Here is a 23,768-nt window from a genome sequence, read left to right on the forward strand (position 1 = left end):
TTTTCCTGTTGTCCATGATCATCTCTTTTGTCTTGATCACGTTGGGGGAGAGGTTGTTATTCAGGCACCACACTGTCAGGTCTCTGACCTCCTCCCTATAGGCTGTCTCATCGTTGTAGGTGATCAGGCCGACCACTGTTGTGTCGTCGGCAAACTTAATGATTGTGGTGTTGGATATATAATGGCGCCAGAGATGGCTGCCATTTTACGGTCCCCTAACCAATTGTACTATTGTGTTTTTTCGCATTATTTGTAACTTATTTTGTACATGTCTCTGCCACGGTCTCTTATGACCTTAAAGAGCCTCTAGATATCAGGACAGCGATTACTCACATCGTACATGAAGATTTTTTCTTTAACGAGTCGGACGTGAAGGATTTACTCCAGACAAGGCCTTTATCCCCATCATTCACAGGAGAAAGAGACGGAGATATCGGGGACGTAGGTCTGGGTGCCTTGTAGGAATCCGCCGGTGAGTGTGTAATCTGCCTTTAGCATTGGTCCTATTAGCCAACGTACAATCATTGGATAATAAAATAGACGAACTATGAGCACGTATATATATACTGACACACCTCCATGCTTCACGGTAGGAACCACACATGCAGAGATCATCCATTCACCTACTCTGCGTCTCACAAATACACGGCAATGTCTATTGCTCATGTGTCTTGGCCCAAGCAAGTCTCTTCTTATTGGTGTCCTTTAGTAGTGGTTTCTTTGCAGCAAATGGAGCCATGAAGGCCTGATTCACACAGTCTTCTCTGAACAATCAAATTTATTCTGGCTGTGCCGGGTGAAGATTATAACAGAACATGGCCAAGATGTTCAAATGTTCAGATGACCAGCAGGGTCAGATAATAATCACAGTGGTTGTAGAGGGTGCAACAGGTCAGCACCTCAGGAGTACATGTCAGTTGGCTTTTCATAGCCGATCATTCAGAGTATCTCTACCGCTCCTGCTGTCTCTAGGGAGTTTAAAACAGCAGTCCAGCAAGCGCAGGAATGGCAGCAGGCAGGTGTGAGTGCATCTGCACGCACAGTGAGGCAAAGACTGAGGATGGCCTGGTGTCAAGGGCAGCAAAGAAGCCACTTCTCTCCAGGAAAATAAATAAATCAGGGACAGACTGATATTCTGCAAAAGGTACAGGGATTGGACAGCTGTAGGACTGGGGTAGTCATTTTCTCTGATGAATCCCGTTTTCCGATTGTTTGGGGCATCCGGAAAAAAAGCTTGTCCGGAGAAGACAAGGTGAACACTACCCTCAGTCCTGTGTCATGCCAACAGTAAAGCATCCTGAGACCATTCATGTGTGGGGATGCTTCTCAGCCAAGGGAGTGGGCTCACTCACAATTTTGCCTAAGAACACAGCCATGAATAAAGAATGGTACCAACACATCCCCCGAGAGCAACTTCTTCCAACCATCCAAGAACAGTTTGGTGATGAACAATTCCTTTTCCAGCATGATGGCGCACCTTGCCATAAGGCAAAAGTGATAACTAAGTGGCTCGGGGAACAAAACATCGATATTTTGGGTCCATGGCCAGGAAACTCCCCAGACCTTAATCCCATTGAAAACTTGGTCAATCAAGGGGCGGGTGGACAAACAAAAACCCACAAATTCTGACAAACTCCAAGCATTGATTATACAAGAATGGGCTGCCATCAGTCAGGATGTGGCCCAGAAGTTAATTGACAGCATGCCAGGGTGGATTGCAGAGGTCTTTAAAAAGAAAGATCAACACTGCAAATATTGACTCTTGGCATCAACTTCATGTAATTGTCAATAAAAGCCTATGAAATGCTTGTAATTATACTTCAGTATTCCATAGTAACATCTGACAAAAATATCTAAAGACACTGAAGCATCAAACTTTGTGGAAATTAATATTTGTGTCATTCTCACAACTTTACATGTCAGTGGCAAGGAAGACAGAAAACAAAATTCCATTGTTGATATTTATTATCAAAACACCTTATAGAACAAAGGCAATGAAGTGAAGCATTACAGGTAAAATATAAAGAAATTTAAATTTGGTCACAAATTATGCAGGGATGAGAACTAACTAAAAATACACTTGCTCAGTTACAATTGCCTAACAAACAAGAAATGTGGGAAGGTCGATACAGGGCGGCAAATATCAGGGCCATAATGACACTGGACGTTTACGCATTTCTGTCGATTCTGACATCGATCTCTCTTCCATTCAGCCTGTAGCCATTCATGGTGCGACAGGCTCTCTCTGCAGTCTCCGGGTTGTCAAAGCGAACCACGCCACAGCCCTTGGACTTACCATTCTCCATCTTGATGTCAGCATATTGGACAATACCTACAGTAGAAAGCACATTGAAGCAGTTAGAAATATTTTGGCTGAAGTTCCAATTGAATTTTGGGTCAGAAAGACTTCCACGGTGCCATTACCTAATGAACTTAAACATTCCATTTGCATGCTTCTCAATTCTGTCAAATTACATTTCTGATAAATTTGTGCGCAAGGAAGTCCCCACATTAATGAAATGAGTGGATTATGTTCCTACCGCATGTATTGAAGTTATCCTTCAGCATTTTCCAGGTGAAGTCAAAGGGCAGCTACAAAAAGAGTCAAATCAATAAGTTTACAATGGTCTGTGTTGAATACAACCTTCAAGATGAGTCTTAATAAAATAAATATTCTGAATACACTCCAACCACACGTTTTGGGGACAGTTGATCATTATTTCTATAGAGAAGCTTACATTTCTGACAAAGATCTGACAGCCCTTCCTGGCGTTGGCTCCAGGACCTCCGGCCCCCCCAAAGCCATTTCCTCCAAAGCCCCCACGCTCCATCTCAGCTGGCCGGTCAAACTGGCCTCCAACACCAACAGCGCCCATGCGATCCATAGTGGAGCCCATGCGGTCGAGCCCGGTGGTCGGGAAGCGGTCGATGCCAGCAGACCCCATGCGGTCAAAGTTGGTTCCCATCCTCTCCATGCGGTCCGACATGCCCATGGGAGAGGCGAAGTCCAGGCCAGCAGGCATGCGTTCCAAACTGGACGGGCCCAGGCGGTCAAATCCAGCTGGGCCCAGGCGGTCCACGCTGGAGCTCATACGGTCTAGCCCAGAACCAAGCCTGTCCATACTGGGCCCCAGCCGGTCCAGCCCAGAGCCCATCCTGTCAAAGCCAGACCCCCCTAGCCTGTCCAGATCAGACACGCGGTCCATCCTCTCCATCCCCATGCGCTCCATTCCACCCAGACGGTCCATTCCACCACCCAAGCGATCCATGCCAGAGCTCATGCGGTCCATGCCCAGTGAGCTACCTGTAAGTCAAGGAAAAACAACTAGTGAGACATTTTAGGTCCTGTGAGAAATCAGCGTCAGGCATGTACGTGTTAGGAAGAATTGCGCAAATCCTAAAAGTACTAACCCATTCCTCTTTCAAAGGATTCTCCAAAATTATTGCGAGACATGCCCATATCATTTCGACCAAACTCCCGGTCAAAAGAGCCACCAAGCCCACGGTCCATCTCTGACAACGCAAGAGATTAAACTATTAGAAGACGAACTAATGTTTCTCGAACACGTGAATTTGTGTTGTGTGAATTTAATTTCTTTACCATTCATCCTGCCCATTCCAGATGGTCCAAAACGCTCCATGTTGTTCATTCCACCAAAGTTATCCATTCCTGGGAGAAAATGATGGCCAGAAAGTTAAATCTACAATATAGTGTATTAGGGGAAAAGGGCAGGAAAAACACCATGCAAAAATATGTTAAACTACACCCATTCAATGGACGCAGTACAAAAAGTACATACCTCCCATTCTACCCATGCCACCACCAAAGCCCATGCCATCCATGCCTACAAACCAAACAAACAGTGAGTGACTGAACCAAGCCAAATGAAAAGTCCACTGCAGAGGATCACAAAGACAGCTCCTCACCCCCAGGTCCCATGTTGCCCATTCCTCCACCTCCTCTGTTCAGTGCGGTGGCATCGATGGGTTGGCCACCAGGCCCAAGTCCCAGCCCGATGCCACTAAGGCCACCTGAGGGAAAAGAAATGGATGATTGAGAGAAAGAAACACAACCGACCCTTCTATTAAAGATTATGTGGAAGCTAGCCTTGAACATACTCAAAATGTGTTGGACAGAGTATTTCCATTAACCTCCCTTTACATTTCGGGGGGGGGGGGGCATTGTACATACGGGGTAGTGCTGGGGGTCTCTCAGGTGGTGCAAAGTCTCCTTTTGGCAAGGACTTCTCATCCTGAAATATCCAACAAGCAACAAACATCAGTTAAAATACATTCAAAAATGTGTACAAGGAATATAACATTTGTTAATATTAGTGTGTGCACAATCTAATATGTTGCTTACGAGCTTGACATGCATGACCCGGTTGAAAAGCAGTTGACCGTTGAACATACTGACGGCTTGGACAGCTTCAATAGGCATGTCAAAGGTGACGGTGCCCATGCCCCTGCTATTCCCATCTTTGTCCTCCAGGATGTCAGTACGCACCACCACACCTGCCATGCCAAACACCTCCTTCAGCTTCTTCCAGCCAACCTTGTAGTCCAGCTGGAAACAAAACATGGTGTTGACTTGGTTAAAATACTTGCAATATCATAATTTCAAATGATATCAAAAAACAATGTATATTGGGCATACACTATATAGACAGACTACAATCTCCAACTGACGTTAGCTACAAAGACGGTGCTTCCAATCTTGCCAGCCTGCAGCCCGTGGATGATCTCATTGGGGATGTTGGAGTTGTTCATGAGGCTGGGGGGGATGTTGACCATGGGTGGGGCACCCGGTCCTGGGCCCATGCGGTCCATGTTCATTCGCTCCATGTTCATGCGATCCATGCCCATGTTCATTCCACCATGGCCACCGGGGGGTCCACCACCACCCTGGGACCTGTGGGCGTCCCTCTGGGCAATCACACCATCTGGGTCCTGAGGAAGAGAGACATGGACAATATCACTAAACAGGGAAAAAAGGCTTAGTGGTAGATTTTGTTCTTCTGGTGGTAACAAGTGCCAGTAGCATCTTTAAAAAAAAGACTGCTCACCTCTTTGACCTTCAGGGGCCGCCCATTCAGGTTATGCTTGTTGACCTTCTCCACAGCCTTCTTCATCAGTTCCTCAGTCCTGAACTCAACAACCCTGTTCACACAAACATTGTGATGAACACCAGGAACTTAGAATAACCTTCAGACACCTATTAGAATGAAGACAGAACGATGAAAATACTCACGCGCAACCCTTGGTTGATTGAAGACCACACAACAGCATCATTGAAGTAGAAAAACAACATTCAAGTTAGTAATCAGTTGTGGCACAGTAGAGAACAATGGTATTCAGGGGCCTGAATTACTCTTATGAAAGGCATCGAATGACCTTCATACATATTCAATAACAGGGCCAAACACATTCTACTCACTTGTTTGGTTTTAGCCTTGAACAGTCAATTACTCTTTCAAAATTATTAGACCGCTTAAAAGCAGGTCACCAGACAATATAGCAAATACAGAGGTTGTCTGGTGAATCTAAACCCTAAACATTGTACACAAAGGCAGAAGTCCCACAGACAAAATACACTCCTTTGAAGGAAATATCTGTTCCACATAAACAATTACATGGATTCAAATCTATTACATGTAACAGCCATGTTACAACCTCTTGGGGGGATGTGCCCCATTTTAGATTAAGTCCCAGATGAACAAATCCACAGCAAACGGGGACTTTCCCAGCTACTGCAATCACATGGGATTGGCTACAGAAACCCGAATTCCCAATCAGACACCAAGATGACCTTCTCAGTGCCACAGACTGCACCATGTTCTGTCCAGTGTCACCCACTTGACACGTTCATCAAAACTCATCCAGGTTTGAACATCCCCCACAATGAAAGAAAAGATAACTCAAGCTGACAAACACAGGTTCGTCTATTGCACTTACCCTCGATTTGCCTTCTCCGTCCATTAAGTGTTCCACGTACGTTACCTCACCCACTACAAATCAGATTCCAGACGACACACACCAGGGGAGAGAAGCCGAGAAAACAATGGGGGTTTAGAGCAGACAAGCGGTTGGTGACCGTGAGCTCGGCCTGCTACTCCAGAGCCTCCCCCCCAGCACCTCAATTCTGGTACAGGTCTACAAAAGACAAGCTCTTACTGTATCTTAAAATGACTTCTTAGCATGTCCTTGTAGAGTCCCCAAACACCAAGAGCAATAGATTATAGAGAACAATCGTCAAATAGCTAACAACATCTAAATCGGATGAGTTATCATAAAGGAACCATTTTCGAAGTGAGGATAAAGTTGACAGAATGACAGTTAAGTTTGCAGAGTTATTTGAAACCACGAGTCCACCCTTCCAAAATCCATGTTCCTTGTTAAATGTATTTGGAACCACTGACTGATACAACTGTTCAGACGCACCTTTGAACATAAACTACACTAAAAACTAAATTGTACCAACTCAACTAACGCCAATGTCTGAAGAACATTGACATTTTTGGAAAGCTGTACATACATTGGACCTGGAGAGGCACAACAGTGTCCAAATGTGTTTTTAACTAACAGAGGGACAACAATGAGTGCGCCATAAATGGACAGGAACCAATCCTCAGCTGAAACAAGGACAGCCGTGAGAAGCTGCTTCATTTTGTAGACCTGTACCCCAAGAAATCCCAAGCACACATCTGTAATTGGTACAACATGGAGATCTGCGGAAACGACAAACCTAAAAAAGAGAATGCAATTTAACGCCACATTCAATTATTATATCCAAACACTAAAAAACTGTTTCTGAAAGGCATTGGTAACCTCTCAGAACACCCACGCTTTATCATGATTAAAAGCAGGTGCTATTTATTACATTAGTGCTAACAGATATTATAGCTTTGCCAAAGCCATGTAAACCACCATTTAAACTTCGATAAATACACCGTTCCTTTTGTTGCCGGACTCAATTTGAAGACAAAAAGAAGTTGAGGACAACTAGCCCATGCTGCAAATTAACATTAAATAGAACCAATTAAACAATTCTTATTTTGACACAATTTCCAAGAAAATGATAACGCAAAGAACATAAGACCAGCTTTAATAATTGTAGTATGGGCACCTGAGAGAAATTCAGTATGTCTCAAGGCAATGCAGACGGTTTTCCCTTTTCAGCTATATACACACACAAACCACAAGACCCAACACAACAGTGCAATTGATGGCCCATACACTATAAGCCCTGTACTTAATTCGAAGACCTCCCTTTAGTTTGTATATTCCCATTGTTCAAGCAAGTGTGGCTGCAGCGATCAAGGACTCCAAAATGAAGTACAAATTCATAATGCTATTCACAGCACTACAAAAATGACTAGCCGAAGGCAGAAATCACAGAGAGAATTATTCTGAAATCTAAACCATCCAAGACTTAGAACGCAGGCCGATCCATGGAAAGGCCACTCCCATAGTCTGTATACCAAGAACCTCATAGCTATGCATTGCAACCTAGGCCCTTTACAGATTTGCCAGATGCCTTCCAGTGAACAAGGTGAAGTGGTTCAACGCAAATGACCTGTTATGGGAGGTTTTATTAGCCTTGATGGACTCGGATCTAACTTAACTTAACACCATACCTTTTTCTTTCATTAGGTCTTTGAGTGCCTGCCATTTCACATCATATGGAATGTTGCTGACAAACACACGGTATCTCTTTGATGGGTTTCCATAGGGTTCAAAGCGACCACCTCCGCGCTTCTGGGGCCTTTCCTTCCTGACACTGGATTCATGCTTGACCTTGCCGTTAATTTCCCTTTGGGAAAAAAGAACGGGAAGTGATTAATGGAGTAACGATAATACGTCAGTCTGATGGTGAAAAAAGGTTAATGTCCACTAACAAAAAAATACTTGGCCAAGTAAACGTCACATTTCTAGACTGCAGTACAAAAGGGTAACTATCATTCCAGTGTTTTACTTGCTATATTGTATTTACTTTGCCACCATGCCTTTTTTTGCCTTTACCTCCCTTATCTCACCTCACTTGCTCACATTGTATACAGACTTATTTTCCTATTGTATTATTGAATGTTTGTTTGTTTTACTCCATGTGTAACTCTGTTGTTGTATGTGTCGAATTGCTTTGCTTTATCTTGGCCAGGTCGCAAGTGTAAATGAGAACTTGTTCTCAACTTGCCTACCTGGTTAAATAAAGGCGAAATAAAAAATAAATAAATAAAACTAACATTTGTTGTAATTTACTAGCTAGCTTCGTTCTGCAACTAACTTTAGGCATGTATGTTACTAGCTATTACTTTGTTTACAGATCGTTTAATATAGCTAAATGTTAACTAATACAAATGCTTAGTTACCGGAAGAAGCTACACCAATCCAGAGTTTGGCTAAGACTAAGACTCCCATATTACAAGCCAATTTGTATTAACGTTTGCTAACTTCACTTTCTCCCATTTTCAGACACGCGATATATCATAACGTTAACAATAGCTAGCTAACGTTATTCCGTATTTTGTGAATAGTTGGCCAGTACACGAGCTTAGTTAACCAAAATAGCAAGTGATGGCGTACTAAACAAAAAAATGGAGGGAGAGGACAAGTTAGGTAACGTTAGCAGGCTAGCTAATTCGCTAATCTCATGCGGTGTGGTGCACTGGTGCACGCAGCTCACATTGTGGCTAGTATAGCAAGCAGAATCCATTGTTTAGCTATTTTAGTGATTAGCTAGGTAGGTATCAATTTAGCTGTTAACGTCTCAAAACAATACAGATTAAAAATATACGAAACCTTGGCGATCGGAAAATGTAAAGAAAGGTTACTAGGTAGCTAGCAGCCAGCCCAAAAAAAGAATTAATGAAATAAATAAAAACGTTACCCCTGGCCTGGTTTCTCCGGAGCAGCGGCCTCGGTCGACATCTTCTTGCGCAGTTAGCTAATCCTGTTTTGTTACGGAATGAGTTTTTGGTCAATAGAATACCTCACCAACGCTGATAAAATATTGCCGAAATTTGGCAGTGTTGCTTCACTTTAGCAGTATCGAATAAATCACTTTTTTAACGTATTACTTTGGCGCGACGGGCTGCTAGTCAACAAGCTAACGTTTGTGAAATGGCGGAAGAATACACCCGTTTCTATTTATTCACTGGGTTGCTCAGGAGAGTGAAGCATGCTGGGAATTTGGCTCTGCGACCGACGACCGCTCAGAATCAAAGTACATTTTTTTTGTACTGTACTACATGAGTCCTGGGGCGGCAGGGTAGCCTAGTGGTCAGAGCGTTGGACTAGTAACCGAAAGGTTGCAAGTTCAAATCCCCGAGCTGACGAGGTACAAATCTATCGTTCTAATCCACTGTTCCAAGGCCGTCATTGAAAATAAGAATTTGTTCTTAACTGACTTGCCTACTTTAAATAAAGGTAAAAAATTTACATTAACACATTTGCTACTGTCTTATATTTTGTGTAATGTAAGTGTCTTGATGCGTTTGGACCCCAGGAAGAGTAGGCATTTGCTAATGGGGATCCCTAATAAAATAAAAATACTGTAATGAATCTCATGAATATTGTAGTTTACATGGGCACCAGTGAACTCCTCCCCTTCTGCAGAGTCAGGAAGATTCCGTGTTCCTGCAGTCAGTCCGGGACTGAAAAACCAGCGCATTGTTTCACACATTGGGCTATAGAGAAAATACTGCAACTAACTTCAGAAACGCTAAACCAAGAATATATCGCAATTAAATCGGAATCGGACTATTTTTAAGACATGGGCAACAGAGATGATGAATACGATTTCTTGTTCAAAGGTAAAATAACTATCAATCTAGCTGTAGCCAGCTGCCTCTTGGTGGTAGCTACAACAAATATGATTTGTGTCTCATTCTATCAATTATGAAGGTACCTTGTGAAGCTCCCACAATGTATTTTATTCTAACAGATCGCTTAAGAATGTCCAGATAGATTAGGAATTGATAGCCTCCATCTGATCTGGTGGCTTGCTAAATACAATGCTGAGTATAATGGGTTTGTCGCATTGTGTAGAGCAATGCACAGCTCTAACTTAGCTAACAACAGAGGTTTTCTTAGGTTGCTTTATAACACCAATACCATCATTCTCAAAGGTCCTGGTTTATAGCCAGCAACATGTCGGGTTTTATACAATTAATATAGCTAGGAGGATCCTTCAAACAAGTGTACCAAAGGGTCAAATCTGAAATAATTCACAGTCATTTTTAACTAGTTGTAGCCTACAATTAGCCTGCAATGATTCATAGGTAGACCTAATACTCATACAGAATTAGCCTAATATACATACTCACTCATAAACAGTTGTTTACATTATAATGTGACTTACGTTATGATCAATAATAGCTGAACATGCCCATAAAATACTGCCCTAATTGTATCAGATAAGGATGGGATAATGAGCAGGAAGGAAGTTCCCAGTGGGTCACCCTCTTGATAGTCTGACGCTCTGATCATTCCATAATCTATTCCACTCAATATAACACAAGAAAACACATTTGTCAAAATCTTACAGATACCAATTTATAACCCTACTGATGAGCTACTGTTAGATGTTGTGTTTCAAATCAATCCCACAGAAGCACACCTCACCCGTTACCCAATCTAGTTTAGTGTACAGCAGTCTATAAAATACATTCCAAATGACACTTCAAACATAACAGAAAATGTGAAAAAGGGGCAGTGTGAGAACAAAGAGGATTTCCAAGGCAGAATGACTGAAGGTGACGATAGGAAGAGAGGCCCTCTGAAAAGTGTCAACTCAGGGTTCCCAGCAGGAGCAGGTTCTCAGCTTCCTGCACCATGACTCCAGAAGGACAAAGGTCAAATCCTTTTCCCCCTCTGAAGAGGCAGAGCAGCACTTTGTACTCATATAACCACTTTATTTCTGAGTGTTTTTCTGTTGTCTCAGTCTTCAGCAGTATTCAATCAATGAAAATATTGTCTTTCCAAAGCTTTAAAAAAAGTCAGACATGCAAACCTCATAGGTTATGATAAGTAATCCACTTGGTATACCTGTAATTGGTTTACTGTACTATATGTGATCTCATATTTTTGACTGTACTGAACTGCACATACAATGGCAGCCTTTCATTGCAGTGCTAATGTTGTCTGTGTGTTTTGTTGCCAGTGGTGCTGATCGGAGACTCTGGTGTGGGGAAGAGTAACCTGCTGTCCCGTTTCACACGGAATGAGTTCAACCTGGAGAGCAAAAGCACCATCGGTGTGGAGTTTGCCACCCGCAGCATTCAGGTGGATGGCAAGACGATAAAGGCCCAGATCTGGGATACAGCTGGACAGGAGCGTTACAGGGCCATCACCTCAGCGTGAGTGGAGTAATGAAATGTACCAAGCAATCAACAACTTTGTAATACATTTGTTATAATGTGCTCATAACGCCCCTCTGAAACCTGCCATGAACCATAGAAACTGTTATGAGGTACTTCTCTGTCTTAGTCCTACAACCTTTGACATCCTGTCCTCCTTGCTCTGTCCCAATCAGGTACTACCGGGGGGCAGTGGGGGCTCTCCTAGTGTATGACATCGCCAAGCATCTCACCTATGAAAATGTGGAGCGCTGGCTGAAGGAGCTCCGGGATCACGCAGATAACAACATCGTTATCATGCTGGTGGGCAACAAGAGTGACCTGCGCCATCTCAGGGCAGTGCCCACAGACGAGGCTCATGCTTTTGCAGGTAAACAACAACCACTGCAACAATACCACTGGAGATGATAGCTCACTGTGGGGACAGAGATGGTTAAAAAGCCACCCATGTTTCTCTCAATTCAATCTTTTCTCTTTTTCTCCCTCAGAGAAGAATACGCTATCATTTATTGAAACATCAGCTTTGGATTCCACTAATGTGGAAGAGGCATTCAAGAACATCCTCACAGGTAAGAAGAGGGATCCACGACACACCTCACATTACTGGAAACTAGCTAGTCTATAAATTATGTATTATTGCCACATTTTCTTTTCAGTAACTGTCTCTTCCTTTTCCTTCAGAAATCTACAGAATCGTATCACAAAAGCAGATAGCTGACAGATCAGCACATGACGAGTCTCCAGGCAACAATGTAGTGGACGTCAGTGTCCCCCCCACAACCGATGGGCAGAAAAACAAACTACCGTGCTGTCAAAGCCTGTGACCCTTACAACTCCTGTGACCCCCTTCACCCAACCCCCCTCCACTTCCACCATCACTCTGTCTTATCCTGTACCGCCCATTCTGTCTTTGTTCCCATATGTGACGACGCCCTGCTTTCCCCTCCCTGTCTGTATACAAAACATCCTTTTTATTTCATGTGCTCTCCTGCCATGAAGTGAAACTTTAAAAAGCCTTTCTGTCACTTTGTCAGTCATTCATGGATTCAATGTTGAGGTTCCTGCATTGTAGGAACAGGGCAGTTATTTTAAATGGATTGAGCTATACAGGTGTAGGATCTTAATTTGACTTATATTGTCACAGCAAAATAATGTTTAGTCCATAATCTGGTCTAAAGTAGGCTACATGAAAAGTGCAATACTGTTAATACAACCGTGTGTTAGTGTGGGTTTTCAGTGAATTTATGTAAATCACAAAGCTCATCTGCATTTCCTGCGATGCAGGAAAATTCTCAGCAACAAAAGAGTGATCAAATTCAGATCCTACACCTGTACTTGAAGTGCTATAGAGCAGGGTTTCCCAAACTCGGTCCTGAGGTCCCCTCTGGGTGCACGTTTACTTTTTTGCCCTAGGACTACACAGCTGATTGAAATAACTAACTCATCATCAAGCTTTTGGCAAAACCAAAACGTGCACCCAGGGGAGGGAGGGCCCCATGACTGAGTTTGGGAAACCCTGCTAGTGTGCTGGACTAGTATATTTGAACAATGACCACTAGATGGTGCTGCGTATATAGCCACTCACAGTTGCTCATGAATAAGGCAGTATTATTACATTGGTATATGTATGCATTTGTCTTTTAAGTGGCTCTTACTTTTCATCCAGGCAGTTATCATGCCCAAAATTAACCTTATTGTGTATTTATTCAAATATATTTGGCTCACCTTTTCATTGTTTTATTTTCCATAAGCACTGTAAGACTTTTCAATAAACTCCTTTAAACACAGTAATACGTAAGTAATTCATTCATCAGTAACATGTCATATATAACTTATCAGTGCACTACACAGTATTGGAATTGAAATTGCTCAACCTTAGATGTATGTGGGTAGAATATGTGAGATGTCTCCTGTGTACCTGTTCTGAGGTTATGAGGGCTTGCTGTGGTAGAGGCAGGGGTCTAGAAAGATTGTTCTTGCTCCCCCATGCCCAACCCTGTTCCTCTGACCTAGGACAGCACCACACCCCATGAGAGCTAGCCTAGTGGTGCAAAATGTGGTGCTGAATCAGCATATGGAAAATATTTCACCAGTGTTTATATAGGTCTATCTGCCAGTCATTGGGTGTGAGTGAGACATTCTTAGGTTCAGGAACTGTTACATTCAATATGTCCCCCCCTCCCATTAGTTGTTTAGTTCAGTGTAGCCAAGAGAGAAATATAGGCCAGTGGTGGGAAATAATTATCGCATGACATGACCCTCTCATCTTTGGTGGTCTATTTTAAGTGGATTTAGAAACAAGCCTAATCGTAGATGGAAATGATGGGTTTTATAAATTGAGAATGTAACCAGTAAGTTAACATGAGACATTCTGACATTTAATACATTACCTTGTGTTGATGGGTTCACTCCCCTCTTGTTGAAAGGTGAGTGACTGAAAACTACTATTAAGGCCAAGCAACATTTTGTAAAAAAGTATATTTTTGACCGAACGTGTTAAGTGATACAGATAACCGTAAAGTCTGAAAGAACATTCAATAAGGGGCCAGTGTAGTACATGCAAGAGTCCGCATCATTAAGAAAACAAAAGGAGTGATTGATGTTTATCCATACTGTAGCTTCCATTTTTTATTTGCTTTGCAGTTTCTTGGCTGATTGCAAGCACCAACATATTTTGGGTTTAGACATCTTTCTTTTTCCACTGCACAACATAAACATTATAGTTAAAGCTGGAATCCTTAATGGTGGAACTGCCACGTCCGTTTGCGATATTACAACAACAAAAAACGAACACTGTTTTCCCACCAACAGACATCATTGCACCTGCGATAGAAGAGCATCATTTGTTTTACCATGCTGTGTGACGCTCCTCAGCTTCTGCGGATTCCATCTCTAAGAGTGATAAAAACCCTGTGCTTAATGAATAATTGAACATAAATTACAACTGATACACATCATTATGTTAAAAACAGTGGCAGAATTAACAAGAGATTAAAACATTATCAAACAAAAACAAGTCTACAAATCTGGTATGTTGCTCCTTCTACATACAAGCATGAGAATGCCAAGGAATCTTTGTTGCGTCTTCAAACCAAAAAGAAAATCTGAGGAGCAATACCCAAACACCAGATATTGGAAAATTGTACTATATCAGCAATGCTTTTAAATCCCTTTCAAAGTCGGTGTTAGAAGACTATAGAAACAACCAAACTGTATTGATTTCCATGATAGTTTTGTGAAAGTGTCATTTGATATATAAAACAAGAATCAATGCATCTTTGGAGAAAAGGACCTGTTTGAGTTAACGGTTATATAAAAGCTGGAGTAATGTGGCAAGTATGTCTCTGAGCTGCCTTCAAAGGGAGCAGTGTTGCATATTGTTGGCAACTCACAGACTCACATAGCAAAAGAAAACATCCTATCGTGGCCCTCTCAGATTGCACAAGTGAGCAAACTGCTATGATCCTTCATATGCACTAGCTTCTACATTATATTTCTGATTTCATTATGTATTGTTAAGGTTATAGGTAAGAATTGCATTGTAAAGTTATCAAATTGCACACTGCTGTAACTACACCCTACATTGCAAAGTCTCCATAGCTCCCAACATGTCAGGTAGAGGCAAAAAGCACCAATCAGAGACAGCATGTGATAGGGCAGTGGCCCATCACTGACAATGCAGATAAGAACTCTCTCCATGCTGAAAGATCCTGAAAGCTGTTCCACTCCACAACACACATTGACATACAGGAAAATAACCTCCTACTAAGCTCTAGTATTATTTAACATCAAATATATTTTCCAGACAAGAGGATTCCTTTAGAGGTCAAATCAACACTTTACAACAACAAAAAAGAGGAGGGTACTTTATTTTTTTTAAAGGGGTCTCCCAACAGGACACCACTGAACTAGGCTGACTGTCTGTCTATGCTGTTCAAGTTGAGAGGATGACTTCCTATTTCGTTTACTGTGACTGGAGATCACAATTTTTCAGGTTGAAACTGATTCCAGAAAGTCACTCTCATAACCAGGATTCTCACAGCTGCATAACACTTACACAGCTTAGCTGTCCCACTGCAAAGCCCTTCAGGTGTTAAACCCTCAGTCAAACCAATGTATGAAGCCTACAGGTACTGGAAGAGTTGAACCTGCACCTACAAAATAAGCAAAACACAGGAGTATGATTGCCATGAAGGGATTACAACAAATACTAGTATCATAGAAATAAGTGAGCGTCAAATCTAGGCCTAGGTTTTTGGCTTCTGTGGACCATCATTTGAGCTTTCTACTGAGGCTATTTGCATTCAGTCTCTCTTCTATTCAGGCCTGTTAACATTCAGGGTCAATACTTTTACGTTCAACCATGGACGACACTATGATTAACAATATATATATAAACAAATATGCAGAAATTAAGCTGGGCTAAAACAAAGGGGGTTCTGAAGCGACCATACAGTGTACAATGAAGAAAGTAAAATATACAAAACTGAACAAAGAGGAACTCAAACCAAACACCCATACACAGTTGAAGTCGGAAGTTTACATACACCTTAGCCAAATACATTTAAACTCAGTTTTTCAAAATTCCTGACATTTAATTCTAGTAAAAATTCCCTGTGAAATGTCAGAATAATAGTAGAGAGAATGATTTATTTAAGCTTTTATTTCTTTCATCACATTCCCAGTGGGTCAGAAGTTTACATACACTCATTTAGTATTTGGTAGCATTGCCTTTAAATTGTTTAACTTGGGTCAAACGTTTCAGGTAGCCTTCCACAAGCTTCCAACAATAAGTTGGGTGAATTTTGGCCCATTCCTCCTGACAGAGCTGGTGTAACTGAGTCAGGTTTGTAGTCCTCCTTGCTAGCACATGCTTTTTCAGTTCTGCCCACAAATTTTCTATAGGATTGAGGTCAGGGCTTTGTGATGGCCACTCCAATACCTTGACTTTGTTGTCCTTAAGCCATTTTGCCACAACTTTGGAAGTATGCTTGTGGTCATTGTCCATTTGGAAGACCCATTTGCGACCAAGCTATAACTTCCTGATTGATGTCTTGAGATGTTGCTTCAATATATCCACATAATTTTCCTGCCTCATGATGCCATCTATTTTGTGAAGTGCACCAGTCCCTCCTGCAGCAAAGAACCCCCACACTTGATGCTACCACCCCCGTGCTTCACGGTTGGGATGGTGTTCTTCGGCTTGCAAGCTTCCCCCCTTTTCCTCCAAACATAACGATGGTCATTATGACCAAACAGTTCAATTTTTGTTTCATCAGACCAGAGGACATTTCTCCAAAAAGTATGATATTTGTCCCCATGTGCAGTTGCAAACCGTAGTCTGGCTTTTTTATGGCGGTTTTGGAGCAGTGACTTTTTCCTTTCTGAGTGGCCTTTCAGGTTATGTCGATATAGGACTCGTTTTACTGTGGACATAGATACTTTTGTACCTGTTTCCTCCAGCATCTTCACAAAGTCATTTGCTGTTGTTCTGGGATTGATTTGCACTTTTTGCACCAAAGTACGTTCATCTCTAGGAGACAGAACGCGTCTATTTCCTGAGCAGAATGACGGCTGCGTGGTCCCATGGTGTTGTACTATTGTTTGTACAGATGAACGTGGTACCTTCAGGCGTTTGGAAATTGTTCCCAAGGGTGAACCAGACTTGTGGAGGTCTACAATTTTTTTTCTGAGGTCTTGGCTGATTTCTTTTGATTTTCCCAAGTAAAGAGGCACTGAGTTTGAAGGTAGGCCTTGAAATACATCCACTGTGTGTACCAGTGGGTGACTCAAATGATGTCAATTAGCCTGTCAGAAGCTTCTAAAGCCATGACATCATTTTCTGGAATTTTCCAAGCTGTTTAAAGGCACAGTCAACTTAGTGCATGTATACTTCTGACCCACTGGAATTGTGATACAGTGAATTATATGTAAAAAAAAATCTGTCTATAAACAATTGTTGGAAAAATTCCTTGTGTCATGCACAAAGTAGATGTCTTAAATGACTTGCCAAAACTATAGTTTGTTAACAAGAAATTTGTGGAGGGGTTGAAAAATTTGTTTTAATGACTCCGACCTAAGTGTATGTAAACTTCCGACTTCAACTGTATATTCATGAAAAGATCCAAACAGATGATAGTAACATGGCCAGCCCTATAAATCTGTGTTTTTGCATATCTCTCTTGTCCAGAGGTCAACTCATGCATTTTAAAGCTGTGGTAGATGGGTGAGAACAATGCCTACACTGGTCTTGCTCCACACACTGGGTTCTACTGTCAAGGTACAGTTGACATCTGTAGACATCTGAGACTAGACGTCAGTCTGGTCGCCTGCATATCAGAAAGGGAATACAACTGCTACAAAACATGAAGTAACATCAATTAACCAATCTACGCTCTTGCTGCATGTGATTACTAGCAAATGTTATGACTACACAAAAAAACACATAATATTTCAAAGCATTTCATTGGTCTATCGTCGTAGGAGAGCAATGTACTAGCTATTGAAGAGTGATCTTGACCTGCGCTACTCTAACATTGTCCTGGAAAGGTAAGACTTACTTTCCGTCAACCACAAAAAGTTTTTAACTTCATGTTGGTGGAATATACATTTCCGTAAAGTTTATTTTTCTCTCATCAGTGGCGTGTAGACCTACCTACCTACCTAGATCAGCTCACTCTATTTGGTGCTAATAGTATGAGAGACCTCTATACTCTAGGGGGGAAACCCAGTTCAACATACTAACTAGTAACACCAGATGTATGGGAGCTCAACCAACCTCTCGTACAATCCTCCACAGTAAACCCCCCCCCCCCCCCCCAAAAAAAACAATCCCAAAAATAAAAAAGTAACAGTACATGCATGCAAAACTGTGCATGTTGGTAGCAGTCTCATCACGTACTGTGAGAGGAAACCGTGTCCAGTGTTTTATTGCACAATCTCCATCTTTATGAACAAAATTTCTGCTCACACCAAGGGGGAAAACAGATGGAGCTGAATTGAAGGGAGTCAACTGGCTTGCGTAGCAATGTCATAAGCATCTATAATCCACCCCAGTCTAATAGCCTGTGGCTGGTAAACAGGAATCAAAGCTTTAAGCTTCTTACTTCTACACTCAGTGGTTAGGGAACCAACCGGTGGATGGATCGCCGTAGATCAGCGTCAACGATCCATGCTACACTTTTAGAGACGCTGTGAAGGAAATTAGGGAGGAGAAAAGTGGGAATTGTCCACTTAAACACTAGAGGGTTTGGTCTTAAAGCTTCAGCAGCCATCTCCACTGAGCATCTGTCCAATGAATCCTAGGTCGTCCCTTTGCAGGGCACAGCGGAGAACCATCCAATCAACTGCCCTTTTCCAAACCTTCAGAAACACCATACTGCAAGGTAATCACTGGTCTCTAACATACTGGTTTCTTTACCAGATCACAAAAAAACACGATCAGAGGCTCAGACGACAAAAATAAAAAAGAAGTGCTGACGATGATGACACACATAGGTAAAAAGGATTTAAATAGAAAAAGAGCTTGGGCTCTGGTTGGAGACGTGCTTTTTCATTGAGAACCTCCAGCACCCGAAGAACACCAACTTCAAATCTTCCCACCTTTGACCTCATACTATAGTCTCGTCTGCCGTCTTTTTCAGCAGCTTGGTGGAGAGCAAGGAATGCTGGTTAGAATGCCGCCCCTTTGCGTCTGGAAGGAGGAGGCGTACTTTCTGATGGGTTCGTCTCCACTCAGAGTAGAGCTGACAGTGGTAGCGGAATGATACCTGCAGGAGAGAAGGGTAGAGAAGAGGATAGACTAGAGAATATTGGTGTTTATCCAAGCTATAAACAAAGTTAAGGTTAGGATTTGGGGAGGGCAGCTGATCCTAGATCTGTGCCTACTTACCAGAGTCCAGAGGACGTAGATTGTGAAAAGGGCAATGGTGAGGGCGATGAGGCCCAAGGCCTCCAGTCTGCTGTTGAAGTGCAGGTGATCTTGGGCTCCCCTCAGACACAGCCAGCCAGAGATGGCTGCCAGGGGCGTGATTAATAGGAAGCACACCATGTCACAGAACAATGTGCGCTTCTCGTTACGAGGGCCCGGGTCCCGCAGCCACTGTGGAAAGAGAAGCGAGGACAGAGAAGAAAGAGAAACATGTACTGAGCCTACATGAGCACTGAGTATGCACATGCACTATAGTCAAAACAGGGGACACTGGAGGACTCTGCTTTTCTTCTTCTTCAGGGTTTGGTTTATTGAGATACCCATTAGTAGATCAATGGTTAAACTTCCTGGGTTTCTTCATCATTCATTACATAAACACATGATGGCACATAACAAAAAAAGAACAAAAAATCCCTAACCCTCCCAAACTACATTTCTGTTGACATATTCAGGATGTAATATGCATGAGTAATACACAACTAAGTCAACAGATCTGCATGTTGGTGACCCATGAGCAAGGCCAGAAATTCTATTTCAACACATAAGTATTGCAGCTACCTACAAACAGAATTTTTGCATTGAGGAATCTACGCAAGCAGAAAGAGAAAAAAAAGTTAATTATGCTCAAGTTAATCATGCTCAACATAAGCATAACCACACACAGAGAGGCAGGCAGAGGAGAACAGACAAGCTAAAGGCATTGACCTTTGTTACCTCTGTGAGGGGCTTGGGCCTGCGCTCAATGGTGAACTCTGTGTGGCACAGCTCACAGTAGCTGGTGTTGGAGGAGGAGAGCCACTTCTCCAGGCAGCTCTTGTGCACCGTGCCCAGAGTCCCTGTGCAGTTGCAGGGGGACAGAAGCCCTTCGCCGTTGGCCCCCTCGTGGCAGATCCGGCAGATTGGCCCATCGCTGGAGGAAACAGGAAGAGAGGTCCTGAACAGAGTACTCTGACTGGGTTTACTTACTACAGCTTGCCGGATGCCACTTGGGCTAACATGTCACAGTCTTAACAGCTAAGCTAATTCTCATACATGTCGAGGACAACTGTGAGAGTGAGACATTATCTTTCCGGGAACACCCACACTAACACATACTCGCATACACTTTCACGAGTTGCAGATATGACTAGGATTACTACTATAAAAGCCTGTTGGAAAGCCCTGAATATCTCATAAATGCTTAACTCTGAAAGTAAGAATGTGTTCTTGAGTTTTCAGTCATAGTACCTCTGTGTGCTCAAAGGTTTGATGATGGTGGAGAGCAGCCGCCCATCTTTGGCTGTGACCTGGGTGACATACTGCGCTCTGCAGTTATCCGACTCCTCCACACTTTTGGACAGGCCAGCGTTGCCAGTGCAGTCACACAGGGAGCCCGGGAGGTGGCAACAATCCCCCGTCGTCATGGTTACACCGTCCAGGGGTCAAGAGTCAGGGATCAAAGGGGGGGGAGCAGACTCAGCTCCCTCAGGTCAGAGCAGTTAGGCCCAACGGCTGAAGAGCGATAGGATGGAGTTAGGACCTCATTCACCATACAAGACACTACTGGTTACTTTACAGAACTTATTATGAGACAAACAGTGAGAGTTATAATATATACACTACCGGTCCAAAGTTTCCGAACACCTACTCATTCAAGGGTTTTTCTTTATTTTTACTATTTTATACATTGTAGAATAATAGTGATGACATCAAAACTATGAAATAACACGTATGGAATCCTGTAGTAACCAAAAAAAGTGTTAAACAAATCAAAATATGTTTTATATTTTAGATTCTTCAAATAGGCACCCTTTGCCTTGATGACTGCTTTGCACACGCTTTCAATTCTCTCAACCAGCTTCATGAGGTAGTCACCTGGAATCCATTTCAAATAACAGGTGTGCCTTCTTAAAAGTTCATTTGTGGAATTTCTTGTGTTGTGACAAGATAGGGGTGGTATACACAAGATGGCCCTATTTGGTAAAATAACAAGTCCGTATTATGGCAAGAACAGCTCAAGTAAGCAAAGAGAAACGACAGTCCATCATTACTTTATGACACGAAGGTCAGTCAATACAGAAAATTTGAAGAACTTTGACCAAATTATATATTTTTTAACCATTTCAATTTATACTGTTGATATCAAAGCCAACATTAAAAGCTCGAAGACCATTGCATTTTTATTGGACAATCAAAATACAATAGACACCATTGTCTTACTCTAAATGAGGAGTTGGACTATTCAAGTCTAACAAATAGCAATCCATTTTTTTTGTAAATATCAGGAAAAATAATCCTGATTTGATAGATTAATTAGTGGTTACTACAAGCAAACCGAGCTAGGTACATAATGCTTGGTGTCGAATCCCGACAACACTCAAATACAGACACAACCCCCCGACAGGACACATCTGGATAATTTGGTCAACCAGCTGTTTAACTTGCTACAGTAGCTTGCTAACGCAATATAGACCACACTAGATACCATACTGCTTGCTACATGGAAAATTACGATTATGATTGCATGTGTTCACATCAGTATCGTTGATTTAAGCTAATGCCTTGTAACGTTAGTCGGCTAGCTTTATCATGTTAGCTAGCCAGTTAGCTATTTATGTTAGCCAGCCGACCGAGACGATAGAAAAAAATGTATTACTCACAGCATTCCTCCATTTTTCATTTTAACATGTAATATGTGGCGTTGTCAATATATAAAATACTCATTGATAATTAATTTCAGCTAGCTAAGTATCTATGCCAGTTATCGTCTAGCTGACAGACGACAACAATAGCATTTTCTTTAGTAGCCTCCTCACGGTCGTCACACAGCCACAAAGTCATAAACCCCGCCTATTCTCCTATTCTACCATTTATTTTCTTAAAATCAGATTTTAAACCTAACCTTAACCACACTGCTAAATGTATGCCTAATTCTAACCTTAAATTAAGCATATTTTAGTTCTGAATTTTGAAAATATAGCCAATTTTGACTTTAAGGCTGTGGTAACTAGTGGAAACCCTCCACCGACGGCGTTTCCGCTCAACATACAGGGTGCGTTTGTAAATAAACTTTGGAGTGCCATAGAGCGCTCTGGGCGTTCAGAGCGTTGTCAGATTGTCCGTTCGGAAATTCAGAGCTCGCACTGGACGCTCAGGCGGAGGAGTAGGGTTGATCCGAGCGTCCTGGTCTCATCGGCAGTCAAGCACCCAAGCTAACTGGCTAACGTTGGCTAGCTTGCAAGCTACTTCCAGACACATGAAAGAACACCTCACTCTGACAATTGTACTCCCCCTAGCAGAGCTGGTTAGGGTGTTTTCATGTGATCTAGAGCGTTGGTGACTGTAACTGTGCTATTGGCAACCATTTAATTACGCTTTTTTTGCCTACGTTTATTGACACCGGCCATATTCTGCCTAGTTAAAGGTAAAAAAAAAAAAAAAAACATTAAACTGGTGTTGAGCGTTCGTAAATTCATCAGTTATTCAGCGAATTTACGAACGCACCCTTAGTTACCTTGCTCGCCAATTTGGCTTGTTTTCTGCTCCCGATTGATAGGCTACAAAATGTAAAATACAGAAAAATATCTCACCCATTTGTATGTGAAATAAAACAGATTGATGTACAGTTTTTTTTGTTCCATATGGAAGGGACCTTTATTTTGTCAAATATACATTAACACCAGAAGCAAGCACATATTTTGTATGACAATGTAGGCCAACCCACGTTGAACTCACCACGAACAAAAAGCGACGTAGCTATATTTATATAGTGGATTTAATAAAACTAACACCTTTAAAAGACCTGCTGGAATTCAGTATGTCTTGCTTGTATTAGAGTAGTTGAATGTGTGGTATCATTCACGTGCATATCGTACAAAAATAAAATTTCACATTGACATTTATCAAAGTTGCACAATATCTAATGAACACTTTTCTGGTGAGCATATACAGTATAAGTAAAGTCTTCAAAGTATTCAACCAAGTCTATGTTGCATAAGGCTACCATTACATTTCAGTGCATTATTTTTTTTGGCATCCGTGCATTCAATTCTCCAAAATCTGTAAATAAATCTCAAATTGCTCTATAAAGTTGGATTTGAGATTATATTGGTCCTCCTACTGGTAGGAGATATGTAAACATGTATTTCTGTATCAAGCATTCAATGGTATGCTATACATACACCACTAGAAATTATGCAGGACATTTTCAGCACTTAATTACAAGACTTTAGTTATTTTTGTTCAAAGAAAATGTCTGCCGACATGAATTTGGTTTATTTCCATTTCAGTGTTCCTTGATGAAAAGGCAGATGAACCGATTTGTTTGATTTAAAAGTTGGATGTGACATAAAATTACATATGTAACCACACTCCAAAAAGGCAATTCTACTAGAAAGGGGAGATAAGGCATTATAGCCAACCATACACAGGCAACCTTTTCATAAATTCCACTGTCAACTCAATTTGACACCTTCATGGTTTGACTAGAGAGAAGCAATGAG

At 42.0% G+C, this 23,768-nt stretch overlaps 3 protein-coding genes across 10 annotated transcripts; 1 reads left to right on the forward strand and 2 right to left on the reverse strand.

The window, feature by feature from the left end:
- Positions 1 to 1,947: 1,947 nt before the first annotated feature.
- LOC139539698 (heterogeneous nuclear ribonucleoprotein M-like) lies at positions 1,948 to 9,165 on the reverse strand. 2 transcript variants are annotated; one of them, XM_071342883.1, is made up of 15 exons: positions 8,888 to 9,165; positions 7,638 to 7,813; positions 5,956 to 6,008; positions 5,252 to 5,259; positions 5,067 to 5,160; positions 4,690 to 4,950; positions 4,364 to 4,567; positions 4,193 to 4,253; positions 3,928 to 4,032; positions 3,801 to 3,845; positions 3,602 to 3,670; positions 3,412 to 3,513; positions 2,739 to 3,304; positions 2,541 to 2,592; positions 1,948 to 2,332 (listed from the first exon to the last, which is right to left on the reverse strand). In XM_071342883.1, exons 1-15 carry the CDS (start codon positions 8,926 to 8,928, stop codon positions 2,169 to 2,171), a joined length of 2,001 nt encoding a protein of 666 aa, XP_071198984.1. In that variant the 5' UTR covers positions 8,929 to 9,165; the 3' UTR covers positions 1,948 to 2,168. The 2 variants fall into 2 exon arrangements, with proteins under 2 accessions (XP_071198984.1, XP_071198983.1); XM_071342882.1 differs by lacking the exons at positions 3,801 to 3,845; positions 5,956 to 6,008; positions 7,638 to 7,813; positions 8,888 to 9,165 and having other exon boundaries at positions 5,252 to 5,425.
- A 475-nt stretch (positions 9,166 to 9,640) lies between these two features.
- LOC139539700 (ras-related protein Rab-11B-like) lies at positions 9,641 to 13,144 on the forward strand. The gene is made up of 5 exons (XM_071342884.1): positions 9,641 to 9,812; positions 11,162 to 11,357; positions 11,534 to 11,727; positions 11,846 to 11,926; positions 12,039 to 13,144. Exons 1-5 carry the CDS (start codon positions 9,773 to 9,775, stop codon positions 12,179 to 12,181), a joined length of 654 nt encoding a protein of 217 aa, XP_071198985.1. The 5' UTR covers positions 9,641 to 9,772; the 3' UTR covers positions 12,182 to 13,144.
- Positions 13,145 to 13,953: 809 nt separating this feature from the next.
- On the reverse strand, positions 13,954 to 22,506 carry LOC139539695 (E3 ubiquitin-protein ligase MARCHF2-like). 7 transcript variants are annotated; one of them, XR_011667978.1, is made up of 7 exons: positions 21,927 to 22,506; positions 20,515 to 20,778; positions 19,993 to 20,197; positions 19,249 to 19,458; positions 18,960 to 19,126; positions 17,601 to 17,686; positions 13,954 to 15,511 (listed from the first exon to the last, which is right to left on the reverse strand). XR_011667978.1 is itself a non-coding variant. In XM_071342877.1 (6 exons), exons 2-5 carry the CDS (start codon positions 20,688 to 20,690, stop codon positions 18,968 to 18,970), a joined length of 750 nt encoding a protein of 249 aa, XP_071198978.1. In that variant the 5' UTR covers positions 20,691 to 20,778; positions 21,927 to 22,506; the 3' UTR covers positions 13,954 to 15,511; positions 18,960 to 18,967. The 7 variants fall into 7 exon arrangements, 6 of the variants coding, with proteins under 6 accessions (XP_071198978.1, XP_071198977.1, XP_071198980.1 ...); XM_071342877.1 differs by lacking the exon at positions 17,601 to 17,686; XM_071342876.1 differs by having other exon boundaries at positions 13,954 to 17,686.
- Positions 22,507 to 23,768: the final 1,262 nt, after the last annotated feature.

The sequence above is a fragment of the Salvelinus alpinus genome, chromosome 15 (assembly GCF_045679555.1).
Source record: "Salvelinus alpinus chromosome 15, SLU_Salpinus.1, whole genome shotgun sequence".
In the NCBI taxonomy this organism is placed as follows: Eukaryota; Metazoa; Chordata; class Actinopteri; order Salmoniformes; family Salmonidae; genus Salvelinus; species Salvelinus alpinus.